This window comes from Monopterus albus, unplaced genomic scaffold (genome assembly GCF_001952655.1).
Source record: "Monopterus albus unplaced genomic scaffold, M_albus_1.0 scaffold3.1, whole genome shotgun sequence".
Taxonomy (NCBI): Eukaryota; Metazoa; Chordata; class Actinopteri; order Synbranchiformes; family Synbranchidae; genus Monopterus; species Monopterus albus.
Genome location: NW_018127883.1, coordinates 7532156 through 7548204, shown reverse-complemented (window position 1 = coordinate 7548204; position 16049 = coordinate 7532156). Strand labels below are relative to the sequence as shown.

General features: G+C 39.5%; 1 protein-coding gene across 5 annotated transcripts in view; it reads left to right on the top strand.

The window, feature by feature from the left end:
• The window catches only part of sorbs1 (sorbin and SH3 domain containing 1), a 37768-nt gene that overhangs the window by 5498 nt on the left and 16221 nt on the right, over nucleotides 1-16049 (top strand). For 2 of the 5 annotated variants that reach the window (XM_020598871.1, XM_020598839.1), the window contains exons 2-14: nucleotides 3616-3658; nucleotides 4039-4125; nucleotides 4472-4588; nucleotides 5351-5457; nucleotides 5590-5731; nucleotides 5994-6023; nucleotides 7389-7531; nucleotides 8044-8104; nucleotides 8247-8321; nucleotides 9516-9551; nucleotides 9703-9805; nucleotides 10793-10907; nucleotides 12682-12765. In XM_020598871.1, the coding sequence (XP_020454527.1) occupies nucleotides 4092-4125; nucleotides 4472-4588; nucleotides 5351-5457; nucleotides 5590-5731; nucleotides 5994-6023; nucleotides 7389-7531; nucleotides 8044-8104; nucleotides 8247-8321; nucleotides 9516-9551; nucleotides 9703-9805; nucleotides 10793-10907; nucleotides 12682-12765 (1047 nt within the window). In that variant the 5' untranslated portion in view covers nucleotides 3616-3658; nucleotides 4039-4091. The remainder of the gene's footprint in view (nucleotides 1-3615; nucleotides 3659-4038; nucleotides 4126-4471; nucleotides 4589-5350; nucleotides 5458-5589; nucleotides 5732-5993; nucleotides 6024-7388; nucleotides 7532-8043; nucleotides 8105-8246; nucleotides 8322-9515; nucleotides 9552-9702; nucleotides 9806-10792; nucleotides 10908-12681; nucleotides 12766-16049) is intronic. The other 3 variants (XM_020598849.1, XM_020598858.1, XM_020598863.1) reach the window with 3 other exon arrangements.

Below are 16049 nucleotides of genomic sequence, written 5' to 3'. Positions count from 1 at the left end.
GTGTGGTCAGTTAGCAATATTAACACTAATCAAAATAACACATTTCAGTGCTAATATGAATGTTTTACTAAAACAACTCTTTAAGACTGGAATTAGAGGAGAAGCTTGATACCACAATTGCTGTGTGATAAATATGAAGCTGGAACAAACAGCCAATTAGCCTAGCTTATCATAAACTGGAAATGGGGAAACATCTAGCATTGCTTTGTCTGAAGTTTACAAATATGCCCAAATCTATCGCTAAATCTCACTAGCTAACATGTTTCATCTTGTTTGCCTAATTTGTACCTAAACCAAAGCTATGCTTTTAGGAAACCAAGCTAACTCTTTCTTCCTGCTTTATAGTCTTTCTGCTAAGCTATGCACCTGCTAGCTACAAATGAATAGTTTGCACAAGAGCAATGCTGATCCTCTTCTAAGCAAATAAATATAAACAAAGTTTAATGTTCATATTTTCTTTCACATTTGTCAGTTCTATGTTTTGCAAATTGAACTGAACTGAAAAAGGTAGTTTGAAGGTACTTTAGGAAACTTGTGATTGTCACTATTTTGTCACTCATTTTAGATTAAATATAACATTAGTTAATCTAAAAATGTAATTGACAGTAATTGATGCTGAAAATAATTATTAGATGCAGCCATATTGTAGTATCTACTTACACACATGTATTTGATATCTGTAGAATTTGGTCTGATAGAGCTAATTACACATAAACATGGATTCATTAATAGTCATTGCAGTAATTCATTATGCTGATTGAAGTATTAAGACCTTATGGACGGTTGAGTCAGCCAGTAGTGAATTCCAGCTGCCCTCTCTGGTCTGTCTGTCTCTCATCTACTGGCTGTGCAATGGGGAGGAGGATTTTATATGGTGGTCTGTGCAGTTGTTGAGTGGGTGCCACATTCCCAGGTGGCATGTGGTGACAGGTTCATCTGGGCACGCCTGTTTTCAAAAACAAACAGACCCCCACATAACAAGGGTCAAGGTCAGTGCTGGTACTGTCTCTCCTAGACGAGACCCTCAAAAGCATAGCCAGACCGTCGCAGGGGGCTTCAGAGGGATCTGGCATATGTGGAATAAGGATTCACGGTGCGCATAATCAAGTAGGTAATGTCTTTTGGGGGTTGCTTGTTTTAGAAAGGTATTTTAGTAATGCCCGAGAGAATTTGGTGAAGATTTATGTTATATATTCTCTGTGTGTGAGTGAATGTCATGCACATATAGGATGAATCATCATTTTGCTGTGTATTCCTGCTTTTAAATAAGCACAGGTCTGAGTTGAGAGGCTGATAATTATGTTGTTTGAATAACGCCTGCACTGTTTTATGGTTTCTCAGTTCTGTGACTATGGAGTCTCTAGAAGATATCGGAAGACCTATGATCTCACTAGGTCGGTCACTTGCACCTGTGGCAGTTTATATTTTCTTCCTCATTTTAACGGAAACACCAACATATTGTGTGAATCTACTACTGGTTTGTTACTGTGCTATTAAGAGACTGCTGGTCTATTAAGACAGTGTCAGATCATTTAGTCAGTTCACGCTAAGACCCTGAGATTGTGAGCTTAACTCACTGTCTGCTTTATGCTCCATGCTTTAACTCCACATTTGTTTGTTTTTGATGCCACATATTGGCCTAAATGACCCCATTTGTGGAGGAGAGACATGAAATCTTCATGGACTATGAGGTGCATTTAGGTAAACTGCAGTTCAACAGGGTTAATAAAATCTCCTTGTTTCCCTGTTTGTCTTGTCACTGGAGGCCATCACCAAACTCCTGCACTGTTCGTTTCTTTTTCACCACATGGATGGATGGCATTTTTTTGCCCAGCTCTGCTCTGAGACATCTCTTCCTAAAAAGGCCAGGGGTGATGTCTGCTCTCATGTGTTTATACAGCAAAGTGAACACTGCAAGCTTTTATCTTCCCATTATCTATTATATGCCAGAGGTCCAAATACTCCCATGTCTCACTTTCTACTGTATAATCACCATCTTGGGGGTTCATCTGAGGATACAGTAGAAGAGACTGAGATTAGTGCAAGCACTTCTCAAAGGAATGCCTGTTAATGGTTTTGGAAATGAGATCATGGATGCATTGCCTCTCTGTGATGTAGGGGGTCAGGAAGCAAGTTCATTTTATTAAAGAAACAGTGGAAACATACAGACAGTTTCTGATGCTCAGGGACAGCTCAGCTCCTACGCTGAATGATGTTTTAAAAGGTTTTTGCTTCATGTCCCCATGGGGCTTGTTTGGAATAGCTCCCATTTTCCCTCATCCATTTAGGCCTATTTGTGGAGGTTTCCAGCTGGAACATCAATCCTATGCATGTTCTGCTTATTTTCTGTGTTTACTTTGTAAACACACAGACCCACACAAACTCAAGATTAGAAAAACCAAGGGTACAAGTTTAAAAGCAGCTTAAAAGGGACATCACATAAAATTCTAGGTGGATTTTACTGTTCAGGCTTTTTCAGCACTGTTGTCTCTAGTCTACAACTAAAATACTTTTTATATTGTATTTTTGTGCATGCATGAGTGACTGCTGTGTGTGTGTTTGTTTGTTGACTTACTCAATGCTTTTCTTAGCATTTTAAATGGGGATGTCTCCTAAATCAGCTGTGTTGGCTGAGCACAATGGGAGGCCCGGCGTAGCAATGGGAAGTGTTTCACAGCTACTTTTCTGGTGGCCTTGGTATTGCTTTTGCATGCTTCACTGGTACAGCTCAGATGAACACGCACACCCCTCCCCCCTCTTCCTGTCCTTAAAGGGGAATACAGACAAAAAAATTTAATCTGTATCATTAGACCAAGGCAGGCCAAACTTCCTCCCACAACTAAACAACTAAAGGTGTGAGGTTTGTGACACTCAGAATAAAGTGTTGGACTGTAAAGGACTGTTTCGACATCAGATCATCAGTGAGATGAGTCTTAGTAAAGGTTAGTATCAGGTTAAATAGAACTTTAAAAAAAATATTACAGCTGATTACAACTTTGACACTACTTTCCACTATTTCTACAGTGGAAGATGCACCATTTTATTCTTTATATAAATTTGTTTCAGTTTCTCATAGTAAAACACACTGCATGCTGCAAGCCAATACTGCAGCAATGTCCTGACCTGGTTACCAAACAAACCCTGATCCACAGTTAATATTAGTCCTTCTGATGTGGAGTTTCTTGAGTCTGATGCAACTGGGAAAAGCAAGTTATGGAGATGTTATATAGTGTATCTCCAGTACCTACTGAATCTGCAGGTGGTGACACTGTTCTGGTGCATGGTTCATCAGACTGAATGCACAGCAAATCAAAACCACACGTGTAGTTGGGGGTTTTGGTTTAAAAGCTTAAAAACAGACAAAACAACCAGAGGGTGTTTCACTTACACAAAAATTATCAGCTAATTTTATGCCTGCAGCAGGGAAGGTACAAACATTAGCAGTTATTTATTTATTTAACATGTGATGATCTCTGCATTTTGTTTCTTTATCAATCTATATCTGTTGCCTAATTTTTAATAATATATCACACTGGTTTATATAGACTCTCCAGATATCAACTCCTTTCCTTGACTTCACTGTGTTAAATACGTCTTTCCTGTGTTTCTCCTCAGGGCTCTCCAGCAGAGGGCAGTATAAGACTGAGCACAACTCCCAGTAAGTCAGCTCTCAGTCTGATGACCTCAAATATTCCAGTTCATCTCATTTGTGTTATGTAATCATATCTGCCATGCCAAAATGCAGCTAAATTAATGCAAATGAATTGCTTAAACTTAGTGCTTTTCTTCAGGATAGAAATAACACTATTTCTTAATGAATTGGTGATGAAGGACAAATAAGGCACATTGAAATTACGTATAAAACATTTCATTAAATATTCTAATGCATTAAGATGTAATATCTTTATTGCATTTTGTCTTGTTCTTTTTGGATAGCAAGGTGGTTGTAACTGATAATAACAATATATTTCTGATTACATTTTAGACACACAAAAAAATGTCTTCTTGTCTGTGTGTTGATGTGTGTGCATGTTGAAGTACGATCAGGTCCTCAAACGGTCTGCGCTGTCAGGATCACACCTCTGTCAACCATGAAAGGCTCTCCTGACCTGAGTCCTGCTGCAGGTGACGCATCAATGTTTTAGGGCCTACAGCTGTGTGACACTTCATACTCACAAAGAAATCTTAGAAGGATGCTTTTAAAACTCACTTGTTAACAATGTGGCATCACTTTCACATCGAGGACAAAGCTCCGGTTGCTCTACTTTCAGCTCTGACAGTGTGATCATGTCGTGGTAGTTTTATGGGAGAGAAGAATAATGATTTACTGCCCGGGTTTTGATAATAACAGTTCTATTTTTGTCATTTGGGGCATGAGGAGTGCACTTTGAGAATACAGAATGTAAGACTGCTGTGCCTTGGACAGTGAGGCACTGTGGAAATGAGACTTTTAAAAAATATATATTTTCAGAGTTGGACCCCAGAAGAGTGTGCAAAGGGAAAGGAGTCGTGACTCTCAGGGCCACCCTAGTCCACATAGATGATGAAGGCTGTGTCAGCGAAGAGCCAAATGTCATCACAACACCAAGTAAGTCAGAATGAGTGGCACAGCTGTTTCTGAACAACTCCCCACATGATGAAAACTTATTTTCAGTACAGTAGTAGTTGCATAGTGGCTGTGTGAACAATGGACACATCACTGTAGAATGCGGACAGAAGATGTGAATGATGTTGTTATTTTAAAAAGTAGTTCATTGTGATCTTTACTTGTGAAAATCTCCAAGTGGCTTTCAGGGTTCTATTTTGATGTCAGGATTGTATAACTTGTCATGTTTCGAAGTGTGTGCTCAGTCATCAGGCACACTTGGAATTGTGATAAAGGGTGATTGCTCATATTTTTATGCAAGCGTCAAAGAGTTCTTTTGTTATGACCTGCCCACGCTGAACTTTAGAGCAGGGGGCCTTGACTGTGGGCTTGTTTATTGCATAGAGCACATTGGAACTGGACTGGAGGCTGGCCTGGAGATGCTTTAATTGTTGTAGAGCCTGAATATAAAGGCCACTGGTACAAATGGTCTTTGCAGCTCACTGAATAGATGCTTTGTTCTGATAACAAAGTTCAGAGAGAAAATCCCATTTTCTCCTTTCTGTGGGGATATTAACATTTCTGTGTGTGAAGACCACCAAGGAAAGCATTCACATCCTGCGGAATGAACCGCAGATTTATTTGATCAGCAGTTAGCTGTTGTAGTTTTCTGGTTTTCTGTTATAGGTTCAGGGGAATACTGTACATTTTAGTATCATTATTCTTGCTGCACTGGCTGCCAAACTGAGACTGGACTGTTTTTAGGTGGTTGGACGAGCCAGATTAATGGAGACAGCTCTAAAGCAGGATTGGCTGAGGGAGGCAGCAACATCACAGCTGAATTACCTCATGTAAACAACACTCAGTGCCAGGTACGTTTACTTCCACCACATTTCACACAGGACCTTTGTTTGGCTCTCTGTGATTTTATAATTATGAGATCTACACTATCGGAGCTCTTTTTTAGGGTGTTTGTTTGATTACTTGACTCTTTTCACTTTCAGGGTAATTTGCCTGAAAGCATAAAAGAAAATCAGGGTCCATCATTCAGTGAGATTCAGAACTGTATCACATCAACTTCCAGCTCTGTTTATCCCTACACTAGCACAGTTAACCCCACCATAGTCCTGCTGCAGCACAACAGAGGTGAGTTAACCTGTCTGTCAGTTGGGGATGGTGGGTGTCAGGTGCTGGAAACTTTGTTATAATATGAACATCATGTTTTTTTTTTGTCTGTATGGCATTTTATCATTCCACCTTTGTGGTACTCTGAGCTCTGTCTGGGTCGTGTCTGTGATCCTTCAGTCTTGTCTTGCTCTCTGTAACACATAACCAGTGCTTTCACTAGTTTGCTTCATTGCTCATATTTCACATTCCTGTCCTTGTTTGACCCTCTTTCTCACAACAGAGCAGCAAAAGCATCTTTCTCAATTAAAAGGTATGCACTGGGTCATTGGTGGTGTCTAATAATATGTATATTTCATTTTGTGTTTTTTAGACTGCCATTTTTATTACAGAGCAATATTTTTTGTTCCACAACTGATCCATCTGTCACCCTCCTACTGCCATGATTGTTTACACAACCTACTAAATGCATTCACCACAAGCTACATAAAGTGAATGAGTCATGCCATTACACGTCAATATGTAAAAAATATCAGAAACAGTCTTTTGTTGAATGAGAATGTATCAGATTATACAGAACCACAATGAATATGTCATTTATTTTTGTGTGTATTTAAAATCGCATGGCATTTTTATGTAATACTGCTTATCATACTGCATACTGAATTCACAGTACAACTGTACTTATCACCTTGAGCTGCAGGTTAAGTCAGATTGTACATTTTCTCCTTTATTCCATTTATTTAACACCTGATTTTATTCACACATCAAATGTTGCCTATCTGTGACAAAGTTTACCTTAAGTACAGCAGGTGCATTCACTGCCATAAAATGAACAAAAAAGAATAACCATTTTAAAAGAAAAATGCAGCATATGACATTGAAAACAATTATTATATCATTATTTGTTTTTCTTGCTTGTCATTTGTTCATATTATGGTACTTGTTGCACTACTACACCAGTTCTTTCTTACAGCAGATATTTTGAATGTTCAATGTAGGAAAAGCACAGATGGAGCTAATAATATTAACCATAGCTCAGTTGCATTTAAGCAGGTCTACTGTGTATAATTTATAAAATAAGAAAGCAGAGCAAACAGGGCAGATCTTTCTCTTGTAATTGAGTCCATTAGAATTAACAGTGGCTCCTACTTAATTCAATATACTCAAAATATTTTGCTGCTACAGACTTATTTTGTCTGGCCAAGCATTAGATCATAGTGGCTAATGTTAGCTACATGTTAGGAAACTTTAATTACTGTACTACAGGCATTATTGAGTCAGATGCATGTCTTTCTGGCTCTTCTCCACTTGTACTGTAACTCTTACTATGCAATTTCACTTTACTTTCACTTTATTTATTTAACCAGGTAAAAAACCCATTGAGATCATGATCTCTTTTACAAGGGTGACCTGGCCAAGAGGTCAACAACACATGTCGTCAATACATAAGTTTCAATACAAATCAAAACATTAAACATTTAAACAATCAAAACCATAAATACAATAATCAACAATATAACCAATTCAATGCAGTACTGGTGCCTGGCCTTCACATGACATCCCTAACTGATCCTGGTGTTACCTGTCATTTCATTTAATTAGAAATGTGCTGTGAGCTTTGAGTTTTGTCTGGCTTACAGGTTTTTGATTTTTGTTTTACTTTGTTTTGTTTTAGACCCAACCCCAGAAAGAGACAAAAGCCCTGATCCTGGTAGACACTCAGTTAGTCTAGTCTCTGATATGAACGGGAAGAGGCTGCAACTATCACTGCACTCCCCTGCCCTCAGTCCTCTGAACAAGCCCATTGTGCCTGTACGGGTGAGCAACAAAAACTACTCCCAGATGAAGACTGATCTAATCACTGCAAATGTTTGATAGTTGTTTTGTTCATATGAGACATACATACTGTAGATATTATGATATTGATATTACAATACAGTGAAAGGGCCAGTATTTATATAAAGCACATTGCTGTATATCATTGTAAGGTTAAGTTGTTGATTTGTGTCATTTTATTTGAACCTTTCTTGCATTATTTTAACATGTCATAGCAAGTAAAGCAGGTGTAACTAATAACATTAACAAAGGTAGAGGTCCAATACAATGCAAGCATACATGATAGCACAGTCATGAATGTAATGTAATGCAGCCATTTGTAATGTTATTAGTTACCCCTGATGTATTTGACAAGCCAAAATGTCCACTAAAGCCATACACATGAACATCACTGGGGTTGCTTTACTCTTGCATGAAAAGCAAAAAGTTTAAATAATTGTATGACTATCTGATGTACTCATCAAGCAAAAATCCATTAAAAATCTTAATTTCAGAACACTGAAAAGTCCAAAGACTGGTATAAGACGATGTTCAAACAGATACACAGAATACCTGGTAAGAGAGTTTATTATAATTCCCCTCTGTATGTTGAATCATTTTGTGTGTTTCTCTAGTGGCGTCCAAGCCATTTGTACATTTCTCTATGTGTTTGTATGGTATGTCATGCTGTGCTCTGTCTCTCCATCGCTGTGCTCAGAGCCTATTGAAGAAAACCCTTACCGCCCCACCTACATTTTCCCTGAGAACTATGACAGTAAGATGAAATCAAAAGGTACCTGATGGCAGTAACTCCACTCTCATTGGCTTTACTAACCTGGAGCCACTCTGAGCACTTTCGAATATTTTTGCTGTTTTTAATCTGTCACACATGAAAGTACAAAACCACAAACTGTACCTTGAAGGTGCCCAAAGTATTTGAAAGGATTTAAACTAATCTTTCTCATTTCCCCTCCATGCTATAGAGCAACTAACTCACTTGCCATCCGTTTTAAGTGTATTGCAAGTTTCGTGCAAATCCTGATGTACAGTAGCTCAGCAAAAGGTTGCTGTTCTGTTGTATGAATTTCATGGTCTGAGTGCCATAAATACCATTAAACGAACAGGCCATGATCCAGACTTAAACACAAGGCTCCCCCTGCTCCCCACTATCTAAAGTTAAGAAATGAAATTATACTGTGCACTGCAGTCATTTTCATCAAGTACTGAAAGTAGCTGTTGACGTGTTGACCAGGAAGATGCACGAAGCCTTGTGGTGTCATTCAAATTTTATTAAACGACTTTAGAAATTTTAGGCAGTAGATTTCTCAGCTATTTAATTATTTGTAGATGCTACTGTAATTCATGAGTCGGCTACCTAGTGTAACTGGAATGTAGTGTAGTGTCGTCACCACTAGGTGCCTCTGCAGTCCTGCACTTTAGGCTGTACATGACCTTAGCACTGTTTGCCATAAGCTTAGTCAGTCAGTGTTTGGGTTTCAGTTCTAGATAGTTATGGTTAAAGTTTGGTTTTTGATTTTAGATCTGCTAACTCCAGGGAAGGATCTGTGTGTAGAATGAGGTGAAATGCTGCCTGGGTCCATATTTGGGTTTCTCAGTCTCATTGCCTTCTATAGAGTTTTATTGTTCTGGAAATGCAACAATAAATTTGTAGTTTATACAGAGATCATTCTAAATGTGGCAGCTATGGCCTTGTCAGTTTACAGTGCATTACTTATTCAGAGTCTTGAAGTTCATCAATGCTCGAATCCCTCTTTAGCTCAGTAATGCTTCCTGTAAAGTGCTTTGATTTGATGCACTTTGAATTTGGTGAACCTTTAAATGCCTGGCCTAATGGAAGGTGTGAAGGAGGGGATAAATACAGAAAGGGAATGGTTTAATGCCTTCTGAATTATTTAGTATTGCGATATATTGATAGATAAAGCGATAATAAATAGCTTTGATTGTTTTGTTTTCTCCCACCTTTAAGATGATGGTTCTACCCCCTTTGGCTACATGGAAGATGGTGAGTTTAGTTGTTTCATATAGATATCAGATAGATTTCAGTAGAAAAGTTTACTGTCCATCATTTATGGGGGCTAAGATTTGCCCAGATAAGATTCAGCATGTTGGTAACATTTCAGACTGTTGATCAATATTTATGTGCCTGTTTTTAGTGAAAGTGGTCCCACGGTCAAAAAGTGACATCGAGGTCGATTCAAAATGCCGGTTGATGCCAGTGCCAACTCGGTCCTCTTCCCTTAAACCCTCTGTCGGAAGGTCAGTGTCTTCCATCTGCTCCAGCCTTGCTTATGACAGTCACTTTGATACTTTGAAGCAAAAGCACAAGACTGTTCATGGTTGTTAGCAAAGAACAGAACTGTTTACAACCCAGAATACTTAAAATGGCAGAATGTTTTAGCATGTTTTCTCAGTATGATTTTAATATCACCTGCAGAAAAAAAAGAACAGTTCTTGTGATGAACAGTTTGAAATGGTCTTTATTTACACACAGTGCTAGTCAGTGTGACTAAACATGACTGTACACAGCAGAGCAGGAAAGACATGTCTTATTCCTGAGTCTGAAGCTATTTTGTCTCCAGTGGCTTTCTCTATTGTGTCTTCAAGTTTTTTCATTAAGTGTGCTTAGTTTCACCCCGCCACATACACATTTCAACACTGACACATGATGATCCACTCTCAAATAAATGAGTGATAGGGTGATGAAGGAGGACAGGTGATGCAGGATAAACTGTTGCCCTTTAGCGCTACAGATGACAAGTCAAGGACTGATGTTTCTGCTTCCTCAGTCTGTGTATGCGCTCTGCTGCTTCATGTTCTTGATGGACACAAAGAATTTCATTCATAAAAAGGTGCTCTTTGTGTGTTGACAAGAGATGTAAAGTTGTGTATTTCTTATTAATGAGTCTTTTTCAGTCATTTCCTGAATAGTAATTTTAGAGTTGGATGTATGTGAAGAAATTCTCCCTGGAAATGCCACGCTCTGTCTTATGTCATCGGGTCCAACCTTGTTTACCTGATCAAATTATGGATTTGGATTAACTGTGAATTAGATTTTCTGTTATATTATTATTAGAGAGAGGGAGGGACAGGGAGAGAAGGAGCCCGGATAATGAGAGCGGACGTCATGTTGAAATAAAAAAAAAAACATCTTAGCCTATGCCGGTTGCCATGGAGACTGCTTGGTAAGGATTGGCTCTCTTCCATCCCACACCCCACCCCTCCCCAACATTTGTCTCTCCACAGGAACGAGTGGGAGCCCCCAGATAAAAAGGTAGATACCAGGAAGTATCGCGCTGAACCCAAGAGCATCTTTGAGTACGAGCCAGGGAAATCGTCGGTGCTGAAGCTGGAGAGAACGGTATGCTAGCCGCCTGCCCGTTAGCTTGTGTCTCTCTCTTTCTTTTCTGTGTGCATGTTGTGTGAGCTGTCCCCCATCCACCTACCACCTCGGTATCTAAGCTCCCGGGTGGCAGTTTCACTAACAGCTCGGGAGGCGATGTTTGTGTGGCCTGATTCGCCATGTGCACCACATTCCTATAGGGTGTCCCGTTGTGGTGACAAATGATCCTGCTTGGCAACGGGGGTATCATTTACAAAGGATAGCCATTGTCTTCCTGTCTTCAATTTAGAGTTATTGGGCTGAATCAGCTCAGTGTGAGAGGATCCCAGTGCAGACACAGAAACATGGATCCTGTGTGTTCTGAAGAGGAAGTGCATTGCTCTCTACCCTGCTGCCATCTCTAGCATTAACAGTTTATGCTGAATCAAGTAGTGCAGCATTATTCAGTGTCCTTGGGGGATATCTTCTGAGGATGAGCCTTGGCAGTTACTGCCTAGATGCATGGTGTAATATTTACCAAACAAGAACAATTTCATTTTGGTTTTTAGATTAGATGACATGGGAAATGGATGGATGGATGGACATGGGAAATGTCAGTATTGTGAGGAAGTACTTAATTGTTTATGTAATTATTGTTTACTCATTTAAATCAAGCTATTAGATGTCAGCCAAGATCTGATTCGATCCCAGTGCGCTCATTAATGTTTTTGCTCCAGTTCATTCTGGGACCACTGAAAAATAACAGACTGTTTCAATTACAAGCTCGGTTTTTATAGGTCAGTGTCCTTGTTGCTGTAGCTGGTCATTTTGTAAATAAGGTTCATTCATTTTACTTTACAGTGCTGAGCATTGTGCTGCACCAAAAAGATATATTTTAAAGATGAGTGTATTACATTGTAAATAAATGAGACCTCATGTTTTGTTGATCTTCACTGGCATGTGTCTCCTCTTTGAAGTGAATAAAATGAAAATATAAATTATAGCACTTTTTGTGTTAAAGCCTCAAGTGTATTTTATTGCTGCCCACATGTACATTAAGCACGGTGGCCATACTGGCCACAAAAAGCTCCCTTCCTAAATCATTTATTAAAATTGCTTTTGAATGTTCAGCTGAATCTAATATGACTGAGGCCTCAGACTTCGTGAAATTTTGAAGAATACGCTTATTCCATTTTCTTGTTGAAAGTAAAGAGAGACGATTGATAGCACTTTCATGTCTGTAACCTAAAAATAAAGGTGCTCACAGGAAGCAGTTAGCTTAGCTTAGCATAAAGACTGGAAAATGTGAATGAGATGTGTGCTGGACTACTTCTGGGACTGCTTCTGTGCTGGGAGCAGTGACTGAATTCTCTGCTGGCTGTTTGGTATCTCACATTGACAAAAAAGACCCTAGGAAGCGATTGGGTCGAAGCGACGGTTTTGCTTGCTGTGGACAGACCCAGGCTAGCTGTTGCCCCTTGTCTCCAGCCTTTGTGCTTAACATAGCTAATGGGCTGCTCACACTAGTGTCATGTTTTCTTCTCATCCAACCCTCAGCAAGAAAGAAAATATTTCCCAAAATGTAAAACTGTTACTTAGGTTTGACAAATGTAAACTTATCTTTGAACTCAGTAGTTGTAATGCGGTATCTTCTTCCGTAAGAACATCTAATGTTGATGATTTATTATGCTGCGTAGAAACACTGCCTCAGTCAACAATGTAAGCTCACTGCCTTGGTGTGTATTTTCTGTGCTGTCTGAACTGTCTTCTCTTTGTCTTTCTCCTCCTCTTCTTCTTGTTGCCATGCCCCTAGACTCAGGATGTAAGTCCAGAAGATGTAGATTTAGAGAATGAGCCTTGGTATAAATTCTTTTCAGAGATGGAGTTTGACAAATCGGTAAGTGGTTGCTGTCTTTAAAATGACAGTGTATTGTATTTTATTGCATGTGATAACATCCATATTCAAATAATGCCTAAACAAACTGTGTCTGTCTGAACTACCAGTTTCTACTCCTTCTTTCACTTGCAATATTGTACTGAATAATTTTCTTCTTAATTAATCCTGCACATAAAAGGTTATGTGATGGGATGTGTAAGAGGAGCATTTATTTTCTCTTGAAGTAAATTTACTACCATATGTTCCATCAGCATGCCTTAAGGAGACCAGTTATTGATCAGCTTTTATGCATCACTGTTTTTTCATTATAATTCAGTTTCATTATTGCTTTAATTTCTCACCATTTTTAAGATGCATATGAGCAGCAAGCTCTTTGCAGCAAACTTTTTTCAAAGCACTTTTATTCCTTGTATTCATAAGTTTAGGAAGTTTTCTTTACAACAGGCTCTTACTATCTATTGCCAGCTGTGGCAGCATACCTGTTCTTCCATGCCATTAATTTAACACCCAAGGGGACCACTTTGTGATGTTCATTTTGATGTGCACCGTGCCAGTTAGAATACCTATCATAAGCCACAGGCCTGGACAGGGTGATTCATCCAGAAGTCACTCTTCACTTGGAGAGCCTTCAGTCCACACAAGTACTGGACTCCAAGATAATCCCAGGCCCTTGAAGTAATAATTGCGGCCTGTCTGCTATCTGGTATATTTACCAAGATATCCAAAAGAGTGCAAGCATGTTGAAGCTTGGGTCTTAGTTGGCACCAGGCAAGCTTGGCATCGGCCGGCTGCCCACAAACAGATGTTGGTTCTCTTTGCTTTAAGTTGGAGCCACATCGCCACACCCTGGATCATATGAGGTGGCACTGCTGACTACGACAAGAGGTCATATCCTAGCATCAGTTAGATCCAGGAACAGAGTCTCTTGTTAGTTAGTGTATATGTGGAGGAGGTTTTATTGGTGGAGGCAAATGACTTCTGTCTTATAGTGGCCTGGATGTTTGCCAGATGAGCTCAGTTTGATGACTGTCTCCTGTTTAATGTCTAAGTTACTTCAAAAGCTGCACCTGGTATGTGCAGTATTTGACCTCAAGGCCCAGCCAGACAGACTGTCTCACTGGGTTACTCAGTGTTAACAGGAGGAGAGATATGGCTGAAGTCTGTAAAAATGACAGCGCTCAGAGATTAAATGAAGAGCTAGATCTTTGCAGCTCTGTTACAGTAAGCTTGTTCTTATTAATAACCTTCAAAGTGCAGAGGAGTATGACTTCTACTAATGAAGTAATACTATAATAAGGGGAAAGTTCATCTTATACCTCTGATTCATGTGGTGTCATGCTGCTAATTATTAAGTTGTCAACCAAATACTTCTAAAGAGCAGGCTTACTGTGAGTAATATATTCCATAATCCTACAAAACTGAACTATGTTTTCTTCTTCATCCTGTCCTGTGAAATCGTCACTACTCATGCACTGGTATCTACATATAGCCAGCTAATAGCAACAAAGTAAGAGTGACACCTATGATTAACCACAGTAATGGCTCCAGTTTCCAGAGGAGTCTGAAAGCATATTCAGTGACAGCTATGTCAAACGTAGGCTCGTCGATTTACACGGTGTGCTGGACTGGCATTCCACACATATTGTAATTATGGTCAGTAAGAGATTCCCCCCCACAACTCGCCAGAGTGACTCCATCCGTCAAATGCATGCGACAAGGGGTCTGCTGCCACACTGCCACACTCTAACATCGAGCCTCCCCCTATCACCTGACATATTCTAAAGGAGGCAACTCCATAAACCCGCCAGCTCACTGTGCTTTCATTTTTGACCTCTGTTATACACTTCACCTTTGCCTTTAAGCATTTAGAGAGGATGAGATGAGGGACATGCATGGTTATAACAGGCACTTCACACTGAGGGAGCTGTTTGTTTTCATGAGAACATAACACAAATAAGGTGCTGGAAAGAATGGGATTCATGTTACCATGACCTACTCATGATCGCTATTTTGAATGTGAAGGCAGCACACAGGAGCCGAAGCTCTAAGTAGCCAGAGACACCTGTTAGGAAACATGCAAATTCTGCAGAGACTTTGTCATCTCATCAGTGTTCCACTGACTCACCAAAGCCTCAATTCGTGTCCATATAGAGCTTCGGTCACTTCACAGCCTACTACTTTAAGCAAGGACATTTGTCCTTTTTGCATATTTATCTGATAAGTCAAACCAGTTTTGGCATCTCTGTTTTACATTGTCTTCTCCTTGCCCCCTTTATTTCACAGGCTGGATAAAACAATTATGCAGGTATCTCAGAGTAATGTCATGTTAAGTGATGTCAGTGTAGGATTTGAACAGTTTTACCCTTTTTATAGCAAGTAAGGCTCACAGAAGATGACACTAACCAGGCTTCTTGTAAATAACCAGATTAAGATCCTAATCCTTTACTCTAGATACGTTTTCCATGCTTGTTTCCTGTCTACTTTCCACTCATGCTTTGCATATGTAAGCCCAATTACCCAGGGCTGGCAGAGGACACTATCTTCTCACCCTGGCAACAGATTTAAGGGGGATACAAGACATAGCAGAGAAAAAAAGAGCTTCAAACTTTTCAGTGACACGAGTGTTCTTCGAGTGGACATGGAACATTTGACTGTATAAATAGACCTGACTATAGATCTGCCAGCCTGATGTTCTGATCTTATAAAGATAGGCATTTATTAATGATCATTCTTCCCTGGCAACTAAGTGGAAAGGCATGTTGTGTCATATGAGCTGTTGAGAATGCTCCTTTTCTGGTCATTGGTGTGGGAAGTGTAGGCTTGGCCGTGCTGTTGGGAAGTAGATGTGATGTTAACAGTAGGGCCTCACTGGCTGGGGCGGGGATTGTGCAATCGTATTTGCAAACAACACTTGCGCTCCTTTTCATAGTGCCCGTGTCACGTCTGTTATTTTTACCTGCTCTGACGTCCAAAAAGAGGAAAGCAACAGAAACAGTGGGCTAAAATTAGTTGTCTCTAAACCATTCACATTGCCAACGGGGGCTACCACACTGAATGACCACCCCTGTGTAAATAACAACTGCCTTTACTCTTATAATTCTTTTAATATTTATTCACTTTTAAAATTTATTCCATTCTTCCTTTATGTTGTTTTTATGTTATTTTTGTTCTTTGTCAATAATAACATTGTTATCATTATTTGTTTCTACTATGACTATGTTTTACAGTATTCTTTGCTTTGCTTCATCAGTAAGCATATGTTTCACTTTTTTGCACTGTAAGCA